General features: G+C 35.9%; 1 protein-coding gene across 2 annotated transcripts in view; it reads left to right on the forward strand.

Annotated features, from left to right (window-relative positions):
* The window catches only part of ARHGAP15 (Rho GTPase activating protein 15), a 613,208-nt gene that overhangs the window by 294,955 nt on the left and 297,894 nt on the right, over window positions 1-20,359 (forward strand). For both annotated transcript variants that reach the window (XM_059053493.2, XM_067027507.1), the window contains exons 7-8: window positions 13,651-13,749; window positions 15,038-15,167. In XM_059053493.2, the coding sequence (XP_058909476.1) occupies window positions 13,651-13,749; window positions 15,038-15,167 (229 nt within the window). The remainder of the gene's footprint in view (window positions 1-13,650; window positions 13,750-15,037; window positions 15,168-20,359) is intronic.

A 20,359-nucleotide genomic window follows, 5' to 3' on the forward strand; every position in this document is an offset into this window, starting at 1 on the left:
CATTCAGGGATAGGGACTATTTCTTAGAATTAGGAGTAATCTGGTTGATGGCAATAGAACCATCTTGATGGAGCCAGCAAAAATCTATAGTTGAGACAGGTGCTAGGGAAAAGTTTGAGATGATAATATTGGAAGGAAGTGTGTCTGCTGGACATAATACAGAACCAAAAACTAAGATAACAGAATACAGTCCAAGCTGTTAGAGTCAGAGTGTGAGTTCCAACTTGAAATAACAAGAATATTTAATAGGCCAATTGGATAATCAATGAATACCCGGAAATGGCTCATTTTTGGGTACTCATATGACCATCTGCCTTGAATGCAAGTAAGGATTATTGTTTGATTACACGTCTAGTAATTTAGGTGGATGAGACAGATGGAAGGTGGAGTTAAGGAAGGGAGGGCAATGAGGATCCAGGAGATGCTCAGCAGAGCCCCAGTTCCTGAAAGGGATACTAGCAAAAAGCACTCCTGCCAGCTGAGAGGATCTGGTGCACAATGTAAGCCATCAGAATAGGGAATCAGAAGCCAAGAAACAAGATAAGGGTAAAGCTCCAGAACTGAGTTTCAGCAAAGACAGGATATTGAGAACTGGGTGCATTCTAAACTATCAGGGTCTGAGATCATGTCAAGCCACCTAGGAGTGAGCTAAAGGTCTGAATCCAACGCCAAGCATTGGCCAAGCTCAAAAGCCTAGCATCTAAAATCACAGGCAGAGAAACAGACTACTTGGGCTCTGGGGAAAGGAGGACAAAAGACTGAAAACCAACAAGAGCCTTGGAAAGTCCAGGAGACCATGGAAGAGGCAATGTACACCTTTCAGAAGAGCTACATTGTCACAAACGTAGAAGGCAGTGCCATGCTGATAGCTAAGTTGCAGTACAGATCCAGCTTTAAGATACCCCACACTACTCTGACACTATGGTATGGCTCTACTGATATATCTGCTCAGGAATCTAGTGCTGTTTTCCTCTTGCCTAACGTATCAAGTCAAACTTACGTTTTCTAAATGTTAAGGCCTTTTGTTATCTGAATATAACAACTCTACAGTAGTAACCTAACTCAACTGAGCCATCGTTCATTCCATAACCCTTTTGAGGGCCTATGGTGCTCGGCTGTGTGCTCGGGACACATGGTCTTTGTCATCAGTGAGTTTAAAATGTAGCGAGGGTGGAACAAGAAATTAGATACTTAACAGTAGTGAGATGAACTCAATGGTGGAATAAATACAAGCTACTGAAGGGATACTTCCTTTTTGACCTCCATAAGTTAGAAGAGCCTTTCCTAAATAGGTGATGTCTGAGTAGTTTCCTGAATAAAGAGGAGGAGTTTGCAAAAATCCAAGAGACAATCAATGACTCAGTAAATCAAATAATAACAACCACAATAGTTTCAAGGACCTACTATGTGACAGATACTATGCTAAATTATTTTCCTGAATTATATTTTATATACCCTGCACACTGGTCCTATGAGGTAAGTATTATTATTTTCCTCAGCTTATAGGTGAGGATATGGAAACACAAAGATTCTACTATAAGTAACTTGCTCAAAGTTTTGCAGTTAAGATATAGAGGACTTGAAGAGAAAGGTTAGAGACAGAAGGAGAAATCATGAAGTGCTTGGTAATCCATATTAAAGAATTTGGGTTTTATCTTGAGGATAATATGGATCCAGTCAGTGACTTTTATTTTTATTTATTTATTTTTTGCGGTACGCGGGCCTCTCACTGTTGTGGCCTCTCCCGTTGCGGAGCACAGGCTCCGGACGTGCAGGCTCAGCGGCCATGGCTCACGGGCCTAGCCGCTCCGCAGCATCTGGGTTCCTCCCGGACCGGGGCACGAGCCCGTGTCCCCTGCATCGTCAGGCGGACTCTCAACCACTGCGCCACCAGGGAAGCCCAGTCAGTGACATTTAAATGACAGGTGACCAACATGGGTTTGGATGGATCATCTGTCTATAGTTTGGAGTGGCAGGAGCCAACACAGAGTAACTTCCAAACCATGTGTGGAACTCAGTAAACAAAGAGATTTCTAATCCCTACTCCAAGGGTCTGATCCTTAGGTACCTGTGAGCACAAGAATCAGTAGTTCTTAAAAAGACCTTGAAGGACAATTCTGATATCAGCCAAATTAGGAATTCACTAATGAGTAGATGTAGAGATTGGATTGTAGCAACACAAATCGGCAGTAGGGAGATCAGACAGGGAAAAACAGTGGCTTGAATTAAAATAGATATCAAGGGGCTTCCCTGGTGGCGCAGTGGTTGAGAATCCGCCTGCCGATGCAGGGGACGCGGGTTTGTGCCCCGGTCCGGGAAGATCCGAGATGCCGCGGAGCGGCTGGGCCCGTGAGCCATGGCCGCTGAGCCTGCGCGTCCGGAGCCTGTGCTCCGCAACGGGAGAGGCCACAACAGTGAGAGGCCCGTGTACCACCAAAAAAAAAAAAAAAAAAGATGTCTGAAATAGAGGTAGTAATTAAGGATTCATTAGTTTATAATTATGATTTAAACAAACGACAAAGTGGGTAATGTCATTCAGGAGTATGTCCCTAAGTGAGAAGAACCATGGCTTATGAGAGAATGCTGATAAACACCTCCATTTAAAGGATGAGTGAAGGGAGAATAGCCCACAAAGAGGACTTAGAAATAGATTCTTAATGTCCTCTAGAGATACCATCTTCTATCCTTCCTCTAAGCCATCATACATTCTGCTCCTGTCACCTGTGTTATTCTCTTTCTCCTCCTTTTCTTTTACTAAATCTCATCTGTCCTTGTAAGAACCTTCTCCAACATTCTTCCCTGAAATGCAAGTTTACCCCTAGCGAAACTTTGGTTTGTTCCTTAAAAGTTAGGACAGATGTCCCATCTTGTTTCATGATTAATTATTGCTTTCTAGTTGTTTTTCCGTGTTGGTTTTGTATGTCACCCTAGATTATAAGCTTGTTAAGAGCAAGGGTCACTTTTAACTTTTTTTTTGAATACCTCATCATTCCTAGAATTGAACGCTAATAGGTGTTCACTAGGTATCTAATGATCAGTGGTTGCTGAATGGCTCTCCATTGTTGTATGTGATGAATAGTGATCTATATGTCCCAATATACACCTGTTGTCCTGTTGCAATTACTAGTAGTGCTTCTTTTGCCTTCAAAATTGTCACAGTTTAGGCAATAAATTAAATGGTCACTCTACTGATGATGCAATCGATATATTTTTTTTTAAATGTAGCATTTTAAAATGGTGCTATTTCTAACATAAATATAGTTTTGTTTTAGAAATTAAGGAGTGTTAAAGTTTTTCTGTACACATGTAGCATAAATAATGTGTCACTCCAGATGTCCCCATTACTGGCCTGTTTTTCAATTGACAGATGTCATTGTCTATTATAAAGTCATGAGTGGTGTATTTTTTTAAAAGTGACATCAAATGATGTATCTACTATTATTATATACTATTGTATTATATATACATTATGCCACTAAATTATAGTTTTAGAAATGTCAGATACTTTTACATGTTTGTTTAAAGAGAACTCTTTTGAATAAACAGTGATTTTCTCCCAAAAGCAGAATTATCACTTTTGCTCATTTTCAGGGAAAGTTTCATCATTTTCAACTTATTTAAACCTATAATTCATGGGAAAAGAGAAATTTCTTCTCATTCATGAACTTCCTAATTACACATATGCTTAGTCTATTATCCTTAGTGAATAATGATGCTGTTTTATAAAGGCCAAAATCTAGATCGTCAAGCTCTTGGTTAAATACAATTTCAAAATTTTCAGAAACCAAAAGTAAGGTTTTGCTATAGTATTAACTTTACTTCTTGGATTAGGAAGTTTGGATTCTAGATGATAAAAATTCACTAGTTGATCCCCAAATCCTCATTGAGTATTTGTTATTCTTCCCAGACCATGAAGTGTGACATCAGAGAAGGAAATAGATACCCTTCGTTCTTGTGATCTACACATTCTCCCAGAGTAATCCTCAGTTCCCTCATTTCCCAGGTTAAAGTGGCATTAATTCTGTGAGAATAGTTCATCTACGGCTGGGTAATCGGTATTTACTAGAACAGCACAGAGGCACTCTGTTTATGTCTGACAAAGTAGTTATAAATCACATTTCTTCAGATCATAAATACACATTTATCTTTAGAATATATCACCAACTGAGTCATTTTGATGTAAATATTGCACCTCTTAAATATAATGATGATAATCGAGGCTGTGAATCTACAGATTTATGCAAGTGCTCCCTTTTCAATAACTGAAAATATTTAAATAGAAGTTTTAACATCCTATGAGAAGTGGCAGACAGAGTGGGACCTACCAAAGTTGCAACTATTTTCTCTGAGTTATGAATAAGGCAATCTCACTGGCTTCTGCAAGGAAATCACAGTACGTTTTCTAAGTTGGTAGGCTTTTGTTGTGCTGGGAGCAGCGGCCCGGAAATGACTGACTCAGAGGGAGTCCTCAGCTCCTTCCCTCCTTTTAGCTCTGGCATCACATAGAAAGGGCTCTATGGCAAAGCATTATAAACAAAACAAAGTGAGCAATAGTCTGCAAATTTTCTCATTCAGTCAAAAGACCTGTGGGAATCATCCAGCTTTCTCAGACTGGTAAAGAGTCCATCTTTAGAGAGGTCCCCAAGATGATAGAGAATCAGCATTGTGATGGCATTGCCATCTCTCTTGTTGGCATCCTTGTCTGGAAACTGTCTCAGTTGGCTGTAATTTTACTTGAAGATTAAAGCGCAGATTTTTATATGTATCTTCTGTTCTCTGAATGTAAAAAGTATAAAATACACCTACATTCATTTCTCACTGGCAGTCTTGTAATTGAGCAGATTTCTGTTTTTCATTGAAACCTGGAGTTGAATTATCTTGAATCGGAAGGCATTCAAGCTGCTGTTTTTTACTCAGCTATATTTCTCTATAAGCACCTAATTGTTTCAAAAAGTGATATACAGTATGCAAAAACCTGAATCTACTGCAAAATAAGTCTGTACAGCACTCACGTTAACAGGTGTTCTCGTTAATGTGAGTAGACATGGAACAATTCTTGAATGTTTTATAAACACTTATAATCATGGCCAAATATGTTACAATAGCATAAAGATACATACTTCAACATCTTTTATTCTTGTTGTGCAATCTCAGCACTTATTAACAGAAGACATGTGTGAGTAATAAACTAGGGGCAACAATACCTGTTTCTACTTAAGTCACTGTATCTTAAATTAGCTAATACTTCTAAATAAAAAGTTTGCTTGTTTATTAATGTTAATAATGCTTTACTGAACATGATGGCTGCAACACTGATGGACCAGCAATGAGCACTTTTGCATCACTGAGGTTCTCTAAAGGCTTTGACCCATTAACCTTAGGATTAACTCTCAAAAATTTTCAACTGTATCCAGTTTTGAGTATTGTCAATGCTCCATTAGAAAGATCCACACATAGGGCGAGATTCTTGGATGATCTAGTATAGATTACCCCTGCAAAACACATGCTTTGGAATATAATCAAGAACATTCTATTCAAGCAATATGCATTGAAATACAGACCCACTCTTGGTGCTTTCTGACTCCCTCCACGTTTAATCCTATTGTCTGAAGTCTAGGGCTTATTGACTGATGGGGAAACATAGTTTCAGATTGTTGTTCCCAGTCTTCAAAGTGGAATGCCTACTCTACTCTGATAAAATGTGTTATCAGTAGATATCCAAATAAACTATTTACATTGCCTGACAGTACACGATAGTATTTTAACTTTCAAAATTCTATTACAATGGAGGATGTGTTAAATACTGTATGCTATGGCGTATTAAACAATAGGATGTAATGCATTCACTGAAACATATAAGGTAGATAAAACTTACCTATATTTTATTTACTTAGTGCCCCTTAGGTGTGGGTTGTGCAGCCACATACTGGATAGACAATTGCCCTTGGCTTCAGAGTAACTTTAGTTTAGTGGGGGGAATAGAGAAATCAATAGGGAACTGCAATGGAGCCCAGTATGGCCTATGATGAAATAGAAGCAGGATATCATAGAAGCACTTAGGAGGAACATCTATTTCAGAGAACGCTTTCCTGAAAAGCTGACATCTAAATTGATTTGAATAATATCATAGAGGAAGGCACAAGGTCCTGCACAAGGGAAACAACCTACTCTAAGGGAAGAAATAAGAATTAGTATGGGACAGCTGGACAAACAAAAAAAGAAAAAAAATCAATATGACTGGATTGTAGAGGTGCAGAGGAAAATGTGGAACAGGGAGGCTGCAGAGCAGGTAGGTGGCAGAGCACACAGGGTCTGGCAGGCTGAACTGAAGGTTTTATTTGCACTGCAGTGCAGCTGTGGGGAATCTCAGAATGATATCAAGCAGAGGAATGGTATGGTCAGATCCAAATTTCAGAAAGATCACTATGGCTACAATATGGAGCATGGATTGGAAGGGAAAACATAGATGAGATGGTGGGGAGACAAAAATATACTGTCATTAAATCCATGTGGAAGATGATGGTAGTATACATAGTTAAATACATTAAAATTACATAACAGTATACATGACTTTTCATTAAAATATAAACACATATAATGTTTATCCATGAGTCAAAAAAATTAAATGATAGACAACAACTTGGTATACCTTGGGAAAAGGGAAATTTTGTGTTTGTTGTACTTTTATATTTGGTAAAAAAACTTTAAATTGGACATTTCTTAAGTAAACACAGAAATAGTGAAAACCATTCCAATTTGAAAATAGTGGGGGCAGCAGATTCCCAAATGTCATGTGACTAAATGAGTAATTTTGCACAGTGAACATAGCTCAAGCTAGAAGCTGACCTGTGGTTGGCAGGGATTGAGTGGTGGGTACCAGCGAACACGAGCCCTGGGATGATGAGTTTACCTAGAGGCAGTTGCTCCCCCCAAGTTTAAAAATTAACGTTAACAGCAATAAAACTCTAAGCTGATATCTTTATACACCAACTGCTTCGATTAGTCACTTTTTCAGTCGTTTTTCATATGAGCACCACAGGCAAAAGTTTTGGTGTAGCTGACTGCAAATGTGTAGAAACTGCTAAACTATCTACTAATTACTTGGATAGTATTCTTTCATGAATATTGAGAAGACTGTTTCTCAGTAGTTAAAGTATTTTACTACAGGTAAAAGAATGAACACGAGTTTTTGGTTTTTTTTCTTTGTTTGGGTTTGGATATTTCATTCTTAAACAGAAAGGTAGAGTGGGCAAGTGATTCAGGGTGTGAATGTTCACTACAGGACCAGTTTTATTACGCAGAACAAATCTGTGTTGTAGGAATGCAGGGACCAAATTATTTGAGTGTCAAAGGTACAGCTCAATTTCAGTTAAAAAGCACTGTTTCTTGAAAGTTTGACCTTAAACCTTAGATTTCAGAACACACTTAAAATCTGTCGTGTATGTTGCCCAACATTTGTTTACTTTCCATTAAATAAGAAATTGCTTACATGAGCAGGTTATTTTGATATGATGACACCACTGAGGGTTCCAATAAATGTACATGCAAATCAATCAACCCCAAACACATTGAAAACATATCCAGTAAACCTCTCGAAACTAATGAACGCACGTTTGTTAACACAAGGGGAGTTGTGGATACGCAGGATCCTTTGGTGGCCAGGCTTATTTAGTAGCGTGTGGATTTTAGAACATTTCTTGGAGTCAGAAGAAACAGGGTAATTATAACATAAGGTTCAACATCTTTAGATATGTAGAACATTTTCCGTTGCTTAAAACAAATATTCCCTAAGAAAGTATAAAACATTTTTCTGACTTGCAAAGTTTTTGCAGTCTATCATTTAAATTACTTAAATAAAGGGAGCTTTACTGGTCCCCAAAGCTGAGAATATAACACCCTCCATGCATATTAGCTTGATCTTCTTGACAGACCAGAAAAGTGTTTGTGTGTGCCAATTAAAACGAAAATGGATCCCTAGTGGCTTGTTCCTCACCGGACTTCTGAAGACTGCTATCATTGTTTGCTAGGATAAGGCTGCTATCCAAAGTAAACAAACTTTTCAAAACTTTCCTGACAGATGGGGGTTACAAATGCATTTTAATAAGAGAGTTGCCAAAGCAACTTTTTTTTTTTCTAATCAGCATATATTTACTTAACATCTAGCAACATTGGGAACACAAGGCAGATACTTTCTCACAAAATGTTTTAACAAGTAACATTTTTGGAAAGACAAATTGAAGACCTTTTACTTCTAACTGATATTTTACCCTCAGTTTTATGTTAACTTTGCTCGACATGTTAAGAAAAATGTTAGGAGTTACTCAAACCAGATTGTAATTTGAGACAGACATGCAGCTTGATAATGTAATTTCTTTGGTGGTCATAAACACCTTTGAGACCAAGAAATTTAACTGTTAGTATAACCATGACAACGTCCATATCAAATGTGGAGTGTGATGCAAGATGAAAAAAAAAATGTTAATCTGAGGGGTTTTTTTCAAAGCATTATTGCTTCAATTTTAGGTCTTGACATCTCACTATGATGTGGCCAAGATATATATTTCTTATGCTATTAGAATTAAATAAAGATACAACCAAAATTAATAAAAAAATTATTTTCACTTCAAATGAATTTGCTATACTTTGACATAACTTTTTATATCTACTTAATTTAATTTAAACATAATGATTTCATCAAGAAGTCCAAAGTGTCTCCAAATATAGTAGCAATTAAATTCCATTCCTCTTAAATGGGTAATCTGCTTACTTGTAGAATCACTGTAACCACACGATTTAACATTTTTCAAGGCTCTTTGGATATCTGGAATACTTTATTACACATTTCCTATATACAGTTTCAACTTTATTAAGATGGAATAAACCCTCCTTAGGCTCATCGTCAAAATTTGATCTTAAGCAAAATGTGAAAGATATTTAGTTCAAACATAGGATTGTTTTAGTTCTTCCTAGAATCTCAAAGAGTTTTTTAGGTGCTCCAATTCTGTTTTAGATTTTTTTTTTTTTTCATAGCAGGATAGTAGCTGTTTCTGAGGGGAAAAAAAAAGAAAGAAAACATCTGAGAAACAATATTGGTTGATCTTTTAAAATTGTGCTATCTTTAGCATAACAGTAAAGAAACAAGCAACTTTTGTCTAAGATCTATATTCCACATTTCACAACTGAAACCAAATCATCATGGTCCTTTACCCATATGCACAGTCCTTGACCGTATACAACTGTTTGCTAAGAACTAGTGAACTAGAAATCAAAATCTTTGTAATCTCTTAATTCTGTCATTTAAAGTGATGCCAGTTGGATAGAATGGCCTTCTCATTTTCCTCATTTGCTTCATTTTCTTCATTTGCAAAATTACTTTATGATAGTGGAAGAAAGCTGCATTGGAAGAATGTTTAATATGTGCTTTGAGATCATTAAAGCTGAAATCACTTTGCATACCAAGTGGTAGTATTCATATCCTTAATATACTGAAGTTCTGATAAAGTCACCCTTTAAAGAATAACATATCATGACCAATAGTTTATATATAATTCCATGATACAAATGTGTCTTCAGTAATTACTCCCTCCTCTGAAATCTTGACATGAGCATTGTCTGTGCCACCACACTTGGACTTAGTATAAGCCATTTTCTATTGTTATTTATCCTTATACTCATATGTCCTATTTATCCAAACAGATTGTGAGCTCTTGAGGGTGAGGGTTGTGTATTCTTAGGTTCTAACAATGCGACTTGCAATTAATAGATGTTTAATCAGTCCTTATTGATGATTAGGGGGATGTTCGGTGAGAAATACATCCTTTCATTCTCCTGAACTAAAATTATGTGTGGGGTTTATTCTGCAGTAGGAAAGTTGTTACTATCAAAGAGGGGAACACATGTCACTTGTTAACTCTAGCACCTTTGATAGTCTCCCAACATTCATTTGAGGTCAACTGGAATGGAAGTAGCCAACAATATTTAACCATCAAATATGTTTTACTGATGAGGTATCTATAACGTAAAGTTGTTCATTGATCATTATCACATACATTTGGTTGTTATTTATAAAAGACTGAAAAATAACTAAAGTAATATGTCTATAATGTTTCCTCTATGGAGCTATGAATAGTTTTAATTTGTTTTTTCATTATCTTTAGTTTTTCTAAATTCTCCACAGTAAATTTAATGTCTTACAATCAGGAAAAAAAAATAAAAAGTGATGTTCTGAAAAATTTTTGTTTCTATTCTGGTAAACCAAAGTATGGAAAATGTTAATAATATAAATACCATCCTACATATTAATTTCTCATTTAAATGAACATCCAACAGGGGAAAAACTAACCGCCAGAATGCATTTTGACAAGAGCAGTACTTAATTGACAATATTGAAAAGGGCAATACTTAAACATAAACCCTACTCATTAAAAGTCCTTTAAGCAGCTTTAAATTAGCATAACTATACTCCATTTGTTAATTAAAGGTTAGAAAACAAATTTCTTCTCTCCTTGTCTCTAATCAGTGGAGTTTGGAGCTGGGATGTACCTGCTTTCATCTTCAGAGGAGCCCTAACAAGGACACAGACTAGTTATGTCCCTAGCCCAGGGAAACTATTGCAGAATTAACACCAGAGTCTTGAGGAATGTGTCTATTCTGAGTGTTGCCCAGTGGATATGCTTATATAATTTCTTAGGCATACACTTATTACCAGCAAGAATTCAGATGGTCATTATTTAGCGAGAAAATGTTTCAGGTAAATTTCCTGACAGGTATTTAAATATATCTATTCTTGACAACACCAGAAAATTTCATTTAGACAGCTTTGGTGCCAGGATATATCCCCTCAAAATACAACTTAGTGGAGATAAGGGATTTCAAGAGGCATTTGTCTAAAGTAGGCTTTGAAGCAAAGTGGAGACCAACAGCTCTTGCCTAAACCCATCTTTTCTGTAAGTTCTTCCTTCATCTACCTTATTTCAGCATCTGTCACTTAGACAAAGCATGATACAGAAAGAATACATTAGCCTGGTTTAATATCAAATCTTTTATGTCTGTTATCAGTTCTATATCACTCTATAGTGTCATCAGGAGATATTCAATCAAACGGTTTAGTCAAAGCTAACATTTACTGATATCTTTTTTTCTAAGAGTGTTGAAAATGTGATTGTTCAAAGTGCAAGTATGATGCAGCAAACCATTTATCAGAAAACCTAAAGAGGTAATGTTAAAAAAGTGGATTGAGAAACCTGAATTAAATGTGTTTTACCAGCCAAAGACTTTGAAACTACTTTCCTGTGAGTGATTGGAATGGAGCAGAACAAAGTCACTTCCTGACTGTAATTAAGAAGTGGATGCATTTAAACTGTAGAGAGCAGTAGCCGACTTCTCCAGACTGCCTAGTAACTTGAAAGATTAGTGGGAAGACCAAGGAAAGGATGTAAACTGTATCTTTCTGATAGTATGTTTTGAATGAATTGCATTCACATAGTTCTCTGATCCAGCTTCTCAAAATGAATTCATAAATCACTGATTATGTACAATTAATTCAGTAATATATTTGGACAAAGAAACTTTTAAAGTACATTTGCTCTTGGTTGTGTTAGCAGTAAAGATCCTCTTTGCATTGCGTAGCCTGCACCAAAAATGCAAATGCACTGCTGAAGTACTTACATTTTATCGCAGTTTGAATTTACTAGACTGAGAACTGAACCATATTGGCTCTTCCCTAAACCCTCAGAATATGTTTGTTTCTGGTACTTTGAAAATGTTCCTTTTTATAATTTTAATAATGGTTTATTTATAATGGCAGAGAAATAGGTTGTACACTGCATTTGGGCGAATTGATTTTTCTTTGTGTATGTTAACAAATTGTAACATTATACAATACATTCTTAATCAAAATATTTACCTTCAGATTAGGATGAAGGTAGAGGTCAAGGACATTACTAGTTTTCTTGCCTTAGTTAGAAGTGACCTTATATTTTTAGATTAGTATTTCTGTGGCAACACTTTATAAAGTAAATATTTGGAACTTTATGTAAGTAAAGAACATTGTAAGTGTGTTCAGATAATTAAGCAAACATCAGCTTAACTGTCTTTTACTAGATACATAAAACAGAGGATTATTTGGAGGCTATTTTGAGCCATCTCGAATCTTACATGCAATTTTACTTAAAAAAAGAGTGATAGGCCCTGGTAATCTGTCAAATGCTTGTGTGGATAATTAAATTCCTCTTATTTTCTAATCTTTCACTTCTCATAATTTGCATGTACTTTGAATAGTTCCTTTTCTTACAGTTGTAAAAAGTTGGAATCCAACTCACTCAAGAATGGTTGCATTGCAGCACTGAGTAATGTTGCATCTCTAACTAGTTTTTTCTAAAAATCAATGCAAATGAATATATATGTATTGTGTAATCAAAGATTGCTTTAAAACTCCAGGATTACTGTCATTAAATGTTGCCATAAGAATCACTGAAACCTTCAGAGTGAGCTATTTGGGGTAATAATTGTCACTTTAATGATAGAATTGCAGAGACATTTTGTAGCATGATTTGTGATTTTCTGAACTTGTGCCACATTTCAGCATTTACCTCCTATTTAGAGGAAGTAAGGCTGAGAAGAGGTGACTAGCTCCTGAATGACTATTTTGAAATGTCAGTCCTCTAAACCTCTGAAGCCTTGCTTGATGTGTGACAGTAGTTGGGAAATGTTCATCTTCCTGTTGAAACAAAAAGTCAACAATACAAAGGGAAAATCTTCACAGTTCAGATTGATAGCTTAATACGAAGAGCGTGTCCACACCCACTCTAATCAAATTCTTGTCTAAGTAGTCCTTTATGTGTGAAATCAAGAGCATTGCTCGGTTTTCTATAGGGTCACATTCTTCTCTCACAATTCCAGGGAGAAAAAGATTCCCTGCAATGAAAAACGTATAGTTGCATGCTAAATATTGCCAACTACTTAACAACCCTAAGAGTCTGGAACAGGAATGTTCATTTGATAAGTACTCTCCATGAGACATTCAAATATGTAAATGAACTTTTATTCTAATGTACTCTCTTTGTGGGGAAATTGGTCTTTTATTACTTTCCTATAGATCTTTATGATAGGAAAGTAGAAATAGCCAAATGTTATTCGTTAGAATGACCTTTTAGAAAAGTCTGCATTAGTCTCTTCGGTAAATAATCTGTTTTAGTGCCCTCCATAAAAGGAAATCAAATATAGAGATACTATTAGATTTGAAAGAGACAAACAGGAAAGAGCCAAAAGTGCAGAATGAATTCTGACACACCCGGGTGCATTTTTCTGAGGTTCTGACTTAAGTGGATACTGTCTGCATTATTCTGAACTTCCTGGCTTGCTTTCTCCATGAGTTGGAGTAATTCAGCTTTAGGCCTACTCTGAGTTAATTGTTCTATTATTAAAACAATAATATATTTGTTATGACATGAAAAAGTCGTTTATAGAGGGCAGTTCAAAATGATCCTAGTCTCCCAGTTCCCAGAAAGACAATTACTGGAATACAAGAAAATATCTGAGTGTAATAAAGTGTGTTATTTTAAAAAGTATATTTTTTTATGTAAGAGATCTATTTTATTTTATATGGTTTGCTTACCTCTCGATTTTTTTTTTTTTTTTTTTTTTTTTAAGATCACAACAGTATCAGGAAATGAGTTCCTTCTGCAGTCAGATATTGACTTCATCATATTGGATTGGTTCAACGCTATCAAAAATGCAATTGACAGATTGGTATGTATCTGTTTTGGCTGTTACCTTTATTAATTAGAATGTAGTCATTTAAATCTATTGCTTAGGCATAAGCACACATGCATTTAAGTAGATTCTATGAATTGAGAGTTAGTAAGTTATTTTAAGTTTAAATAGTCTACAAAAACCATTTTCAGTAGAGAGGATTTGTGGAACTAAATGTCATTTGATTTCTCTCTTTCAGAAACACAGTGCATCCATTTTTTTTCTGAAATAACACAGACATTCATTCACTGAAGGCTGTAAAAAGCACACAAGAACTTAATAACTACTGAATTTTCACATTTTCAGTTTATGCAATATATAATACATATTCTTGAAAATAAATGTCAATGTATTTAAACCCATATTCACTGTTATAATACCAGTAAACAATAATCCTTCATTGTTCTTCCAGCTAAGCTAGATTGTTCTTCTCATGAAAATTACGTATCTAGAACTTAATGAAATTACCCTAAATTCACACATTTAGAGTATGTTCTTAAAAGAGTCAAATTATTTTAAACTACTCATTTTATATTGTTTCTCGACCAAACATCTTATTTTAGGACACTAATATTTGCAAAATCTTGAGAAGAAAATATTCTTGAGTGCTTTAATGAGGTATACAAAAGCTACAACATTTTTGTGTAGTTTTACTGCGATTTAATCACACACTTCCATTATATTACCTTGGGATCAAAACTTTAAAAAATAAAATAACAAATTGACTTTTCCCCATCATCAATATGGTTGCCTTAAAAAAAAAAAAAATATATATATATATATATATATAGTTGCCTTATCCAGGCACACATGAGTGCTCATGCACACACACACACACACACACACACACACAAAGATAGCTGTTGTCATTAAGAGTGGACTCTGGAGTCAAAACTTCCTGCGTTTGAAAGTTTGAATCCAGGTTCTATCATTTACTAGCTGTGTGGCCTTAGGCAAATTACTTACCTCTTTTGGCTTCAGTCTCCTTGTCTGGAAAATAAGGATAATAATAATAATAATACCTACCTCATAGGATTACTGTGATGATTGAGTTAATGCATGGAGTGCTTGGGGTATGCACAGCATTTAGTAAGTTATATATATATGTGTGTGTGTGTGTGTGTGTATAATTATTATTATTATTGTGCTTAGCTTAGGGGCCTTATTCCAAAATAATCAACTTATTTCAAACTTCTCTTTAATCTAACAGCAAAATAGATCACAAAACTATTCAGTGCATTTTTTTCTTCCTTGTAAAATTATCCCATCTAATTGTCATTTCCAGCCAAAGGATCCAAGTAGTCCTTCAAGAAACCTGGAATTATTTAAAATTCAGAGATCCTCCAGTACTGAACTACTAAGTCAATATGATAGTGATATTAAAGAACAGAAACCAGAGAACAGGAAATCTTTAAGTAAGTTTTTTTTTTTTACTTGCTCATTTTAACTCTGTTTAAATGCAGTGCTTATGAAATATAAATGCATAGAAATGAGATTTGAGCCAAACTCATACTACTCATGGAAGATTCGTAGCCATTTTCTGGCCAGGGATTCATGCACTGGAGGGCAGTCTGGGAGCTTTGCATGCGTCATTGTTGGTAATGCCTTTTGAAAAAATAATTGTTCCAAGGTCATGGTCTCTGCTTACAGCAAACCTCTGAATCTCTGAGTAATAACCATGGCGTTCAGATTGGTGATTGATTTTGAGAGTGGGAAATGTCAAGTGTCTCCAAACCTTGGTGAGCTGACTATTTGATTTCCATACATTAAAAGATATATGAGTGACCAGCATAGTTGGCTCAACATAAACCAACAGACTATGCAACTTTCTACACTTTTAGACCACCAGAAAGATTTAGAAATTTGGAATGTGGATTAGATGTCCTCCAAGGTCACATCTATTTCTAATATTCTAAAAGCAATGAATTTGAAATGAAAAGGACCAGTCTGGGCTTCCCTGGTGGCGCAGTGGTTGAGAATCCGCCTGCCGATGCAGGGGACATGGGTTCGTGCCCCGGTCCGGGAAGATCCCACGTGCCGCGGAGCGGCTGGGCCCGTGAGCCATGGCCACTGAGCCTGCGAGTCCGGAGCCTGTGCTCCGCAAAGGGAGAGGCCGCAACAGCGAGAGGCCCGCGTACCGCAAAAAAAAAAAAGAAAAGGACCAGTCTGTCAACTTATATAGTGACCTTGAGCATATCTCTTAACCTTTTTCACCCTGATTATTCCTCAATAAAGGGAGTTATGAAAAAGTGTCATGCATATCTCACAGAGTTGACATGAGTCTCAACTTCCTAAAAGAACAAGTAGATATCTCTGGAATTAGAGAACAATTTCCCAAAGTCTTGTAAATTATAATACCTTTCTTACATCATCTATCTACCTACACTTAATCTTCTGAATCACCATTTTTTTCTGCAATTTCCCTCTGACCAAAGATCAGTATAGTTATATCCTAGCTTTTTGAACTTAAGGAGAACTCAGTAAGTAGAGAAAGGCTGATTATGGAATATCTACTTATCTACATATGTATATGAGTAAATATGCTAGATGACCATATGTGTATATACACATATTTGTGCGCATTAGAGAATATTATACATATGTATACATAAATATATATGTACATTCACCCACATGACAAGAAAGAGGGAAACTATTTATATGTGATACTATATCTTCCAAATCTAAATTATTAGGAACCCAAATCTAGAAACAGCATAACAACTTTGAGTAGGAGCGCCCTTTCAAAACTGTCATTATTCAAAGAACCATACCATAATTTCAGCAACTGTTAGGTACCTATTTAGTTAGCCAGTTGTGTTAAGTTCGAGCTTAAAATTATCAATGTTAATGTCTTTGACTGTATGGTGCTTGCCAAATTATTTGTGGAAAATAAACAATGCCATTTTAAAAAGTTTTCCATATGATGGTACAGTTTGAAGTTATCTCATTTGAAGTTTTCTCTTTAATTCCTGGTCATCGTCCCTCTTGACTTCGTATGGGATCAGACATAAGATTTTAGAATTAGAATTCAACTGTGAGTACATAATTAATATTAACTACATAAACATTTGTCGTGGATATGAAAGGATGCATGAGGCAATGAGCAGTAGCTCTGGAAACTCAGATATAATTGCTGGTTTGGAGGAGGCCTTGGCACATTTCTGAAGCCTAAAGCTCAGGAGAAAATTAAGATTTATAAAAGTGTGTGTGAGAAACATTGAGGTAAATGGATTTTATATTCAGCAATAGTCACTTGAAATGTTTTCAGACCATACTGGGGAAAAAAATTTCTACAGGTAGAATACCAGCTGCTTCTCTTTAGAATTTATTTTTAACTGGGAAAGACAATTATTTGTCTATCTTGGGCTTAAATTCGAGCCTGTCTAAAGACAAGGAAAGAGACATATGATTCATTCTATTCATTTCAAAATGTATTTAACTGTATAATGACCTCATATTCACCTTTTTCTTTGCAGTTAAAAAGTAATGATAGTTAGCAAATACTGAGTACTTACTATTCAGGCATTGTTCTAAGTGCTTGTCTTACATTGATTTACTTAATCCTCCTACTAACCCAATGACATAGGTACTATTATTAACCCTATTTTATAGATGAGGAAACTGAGGCACAGAAAATTAAAGCAACTTGTACAAAAACAAGTTATGGAGACAAGTTTCAAACCCAAGCAAACTGATATTAGAGTCTGTGCTTTTAACCATCACACTATAGTGAAGTGAACAAATAAAAGGTAAACTTAGTTTATATCAACCTTGAACTTGCATGGAAATATTACATTAAAGATTAGATCCATATAAATCAATAAACTTAAATAGGGACCCAAAAACATACTAGCAAAAGAATTAAAACCAGATGTTGCCTTTGGACTTTGATTTCACTGTTAAACTAAAAGGGTCATTTAATCTTTACTGCTAGCCCTAATTTTAGAAAATGCTTCTTTTCTGTATTTTGGTGGATATTTATAGTTGTAAGCCTTTTTTAGGACTAGTATATTTTTTTGCAACTGTAGGATACAGTTAATATCCATCTAATACTTTGAATGAAGTTCATTCGGTATTTACATATTCATTTTCATTTGAAAGGCATAATGATTGACCCACCCACACAATATCAAATTAGCTATGCGTTTAAAATAGGGATTGGCATATTTTATATTAGATGCTTTTAAAAATATTTTTCAAGTAGGAAGTAGGCTCTGTGAAACCCCTCTGATCTCAGTCCCAGATTTGAGCACCCAAACTTAGGTTTTTAAAGCATGCATTCGGTTTTATGTCACCCTCTTGAGATTAAATAATTATGTGGAGTTAGAGAGTCACAGTATCTCCTTCCTTATTAGCAGTCTAAGAACAAACTTTATTGTCAGTTTGCTGCCTTTGGCTTCCTGTGCCCTTGATGTTCCCACGAGTTTTGTCGCCAAGATTGTAGCCAGATAAAGCCAGAATTACTTTTTTAAAGGCATGTGAACATCATTAGCAGCTAACAGGTGGTCATTTCATTGTCCAGTTTCTCTGTATAACATGGGAAAAAAATATGTACTTTCAGTGAGTGAATCAGAAAGTTAAGTGCTTAAATATACTTTCCTTTTTAAAATATGATTCTAACCTGCCAACACTATTAAGTACTAATCAGATATTTTAAGATATCAGTTGAGTCTGACAGACAAGAAGCCAGAAAATTCAATGTAAGGGCCAAATCACTGTGGGAAATTCAGGACACCAGCATGGGATGAGAGTGGGAGAGCAGCTCTCCAGGGAGGGCTGTTATGGAAAGTGGAGAGTCAGTCAAAGAAAATGCTAACATATTTTTCCGAGGAAAGAGAAGTGTCTTCCACTGATGGCAAAGAGGAAAAGCTCAAATATAAATCCAAGAAACCTTGGAGAGCTTTCTCAACTTTTCTGAGCTTTACTTTCTAGATCTATAAAAATGGATCTAATACTGTCCTTGCAGGATCAAGTGAGAATGTGAAATTAGATATGTAAATACTTAGCTCATAGCAGGCACTCAATAAATAGGAGCTCTTATTATTACCCTCTATGTCCCCAAGCAGATGGCACCAAACTAGGGCATGAGCCAAGGGTGGTGTCTGATAGAAGACTGGAGCAAGGCATATATACTTGACATCCTTTCTCTGAGTGTAGAGAAAATAGGGGAAAGGAGCCAGAATTGGATATGGGAGTTATGGCTGCAAAAATCTAAATATGAGCAGCTGGTCTTTCCCCTGGTGACTCCCTAGGTGAAAATGGCAGCCAGGGCATTCTTGGGAGCTGCACACCAGGAACTAGCACAAGGGAGCCAAGATATACTCTTGATTCATTTATGCCCAGAAGAGCAGTTCATTAAGAAATTCCAGTTGATGGAAAGGATTCAGCATCTAGCCATTTCACCATTGCTTTAGCCATACCTCTAGTTTATTCCCTCATTCATGTATTTATTATTTTTCATTAATAGATATATCTGAAGGCACACCATTAAAATTCTTGGCTGCACACATCTGTACTTTAAACTTTTTAAAATTATTTTTGTATTTAGATTATGCTTTAGGAGTAGTATATCTCATGCTAATCAATTGCTAAGCTGTAAATCCATGTATGGAAATCTTGAATAAGTTTATACAAAATTGATACTTAGCATTATAAATAAGCACCCCAAAATGAACATACGTTAGAAGAATAAAATCAAAAGTAATAGAACCAAAAGGAAATGGGTTTCCTGTTAACTGTCTTTTGATGAAAGCATCATAAAAACCAAATGTGTACTGGGTGAAATCCTAAAAGTATTTTAGATATGGATTTCCTAATTCCACAGCTCCTTAGTGATGTGTGTAACAAGAATGTATGTACGAGGCTACAGGAATAAAGATAAAAATGGAAAAATTGGATTGAGATATTTATACAGTGCAGAAAACGAAAATGCTTGTGAAACTTTAGTGATATTTTTGTTTAAAAATTTGCCTGGAGAGTAATAATGGTCATGCCAAGTGAAAACAAGTGTGATAGAGAAGACAGTTAATTTTTGTTCTAATCTAAATAATTATAATACTGGCCATCCACAACTGTATGTAGACTAAGTTCTCAAAATCCAATTGTAAACTGGCTGCTTAGACCTCAACACATTTTCGTAAGGAAACCATGTACTAGCCACAAAAGCACACTTGAATCTTATGCAATCAGTTTGAATGTTGTTTCTAGGGAACAGTTCATTCTGAGTTTGTTGAACCTCTGTCCTAGGAGTTCTGCCTTCCCAGTAGCATTGCTTTCCATCTGGTTTCCCTTTTTCTCCTCCCCCCACCCTTACACCAACTCCACCAATGCAATCAGGATTCTCAGAATGGCTTTGGCCAGGAGATTCCTGGACCCTGAAAATCCCCAGTGATGACAAGGAGGGAATGCAAGGCCTCCAAGCCAGAAGAAATAGTCAGAAAAGGAGAGAATGAAGGACTGGAGAGGAAGTTTTTGCAGCATGGGTGGGGACGTGAGTCCTCAGCAAGGACAGATGTTCTTTGTAAGACATGTATGTAATGAGAGATTAGTCTGGCATTGTCCCAAATGTTAACATTTGTTGAATCTAGGTGGTATCTATAGGAGT

This window comes from Kogia breviceps, chromosome 2 (genome assembly GCF_026419965.1).
Source record: "Kogia breviceps isolate mKogBre1 chromosome 2, mKogBre1 haplotype 1, whole genome shotgun sequence".
NCBI classification, from domain to species: Eukaryota; Metazoa; Chordata; class Mammalia; order Artiodactyla; family Physeteridae; genus Kogia; species Kogia breviceps.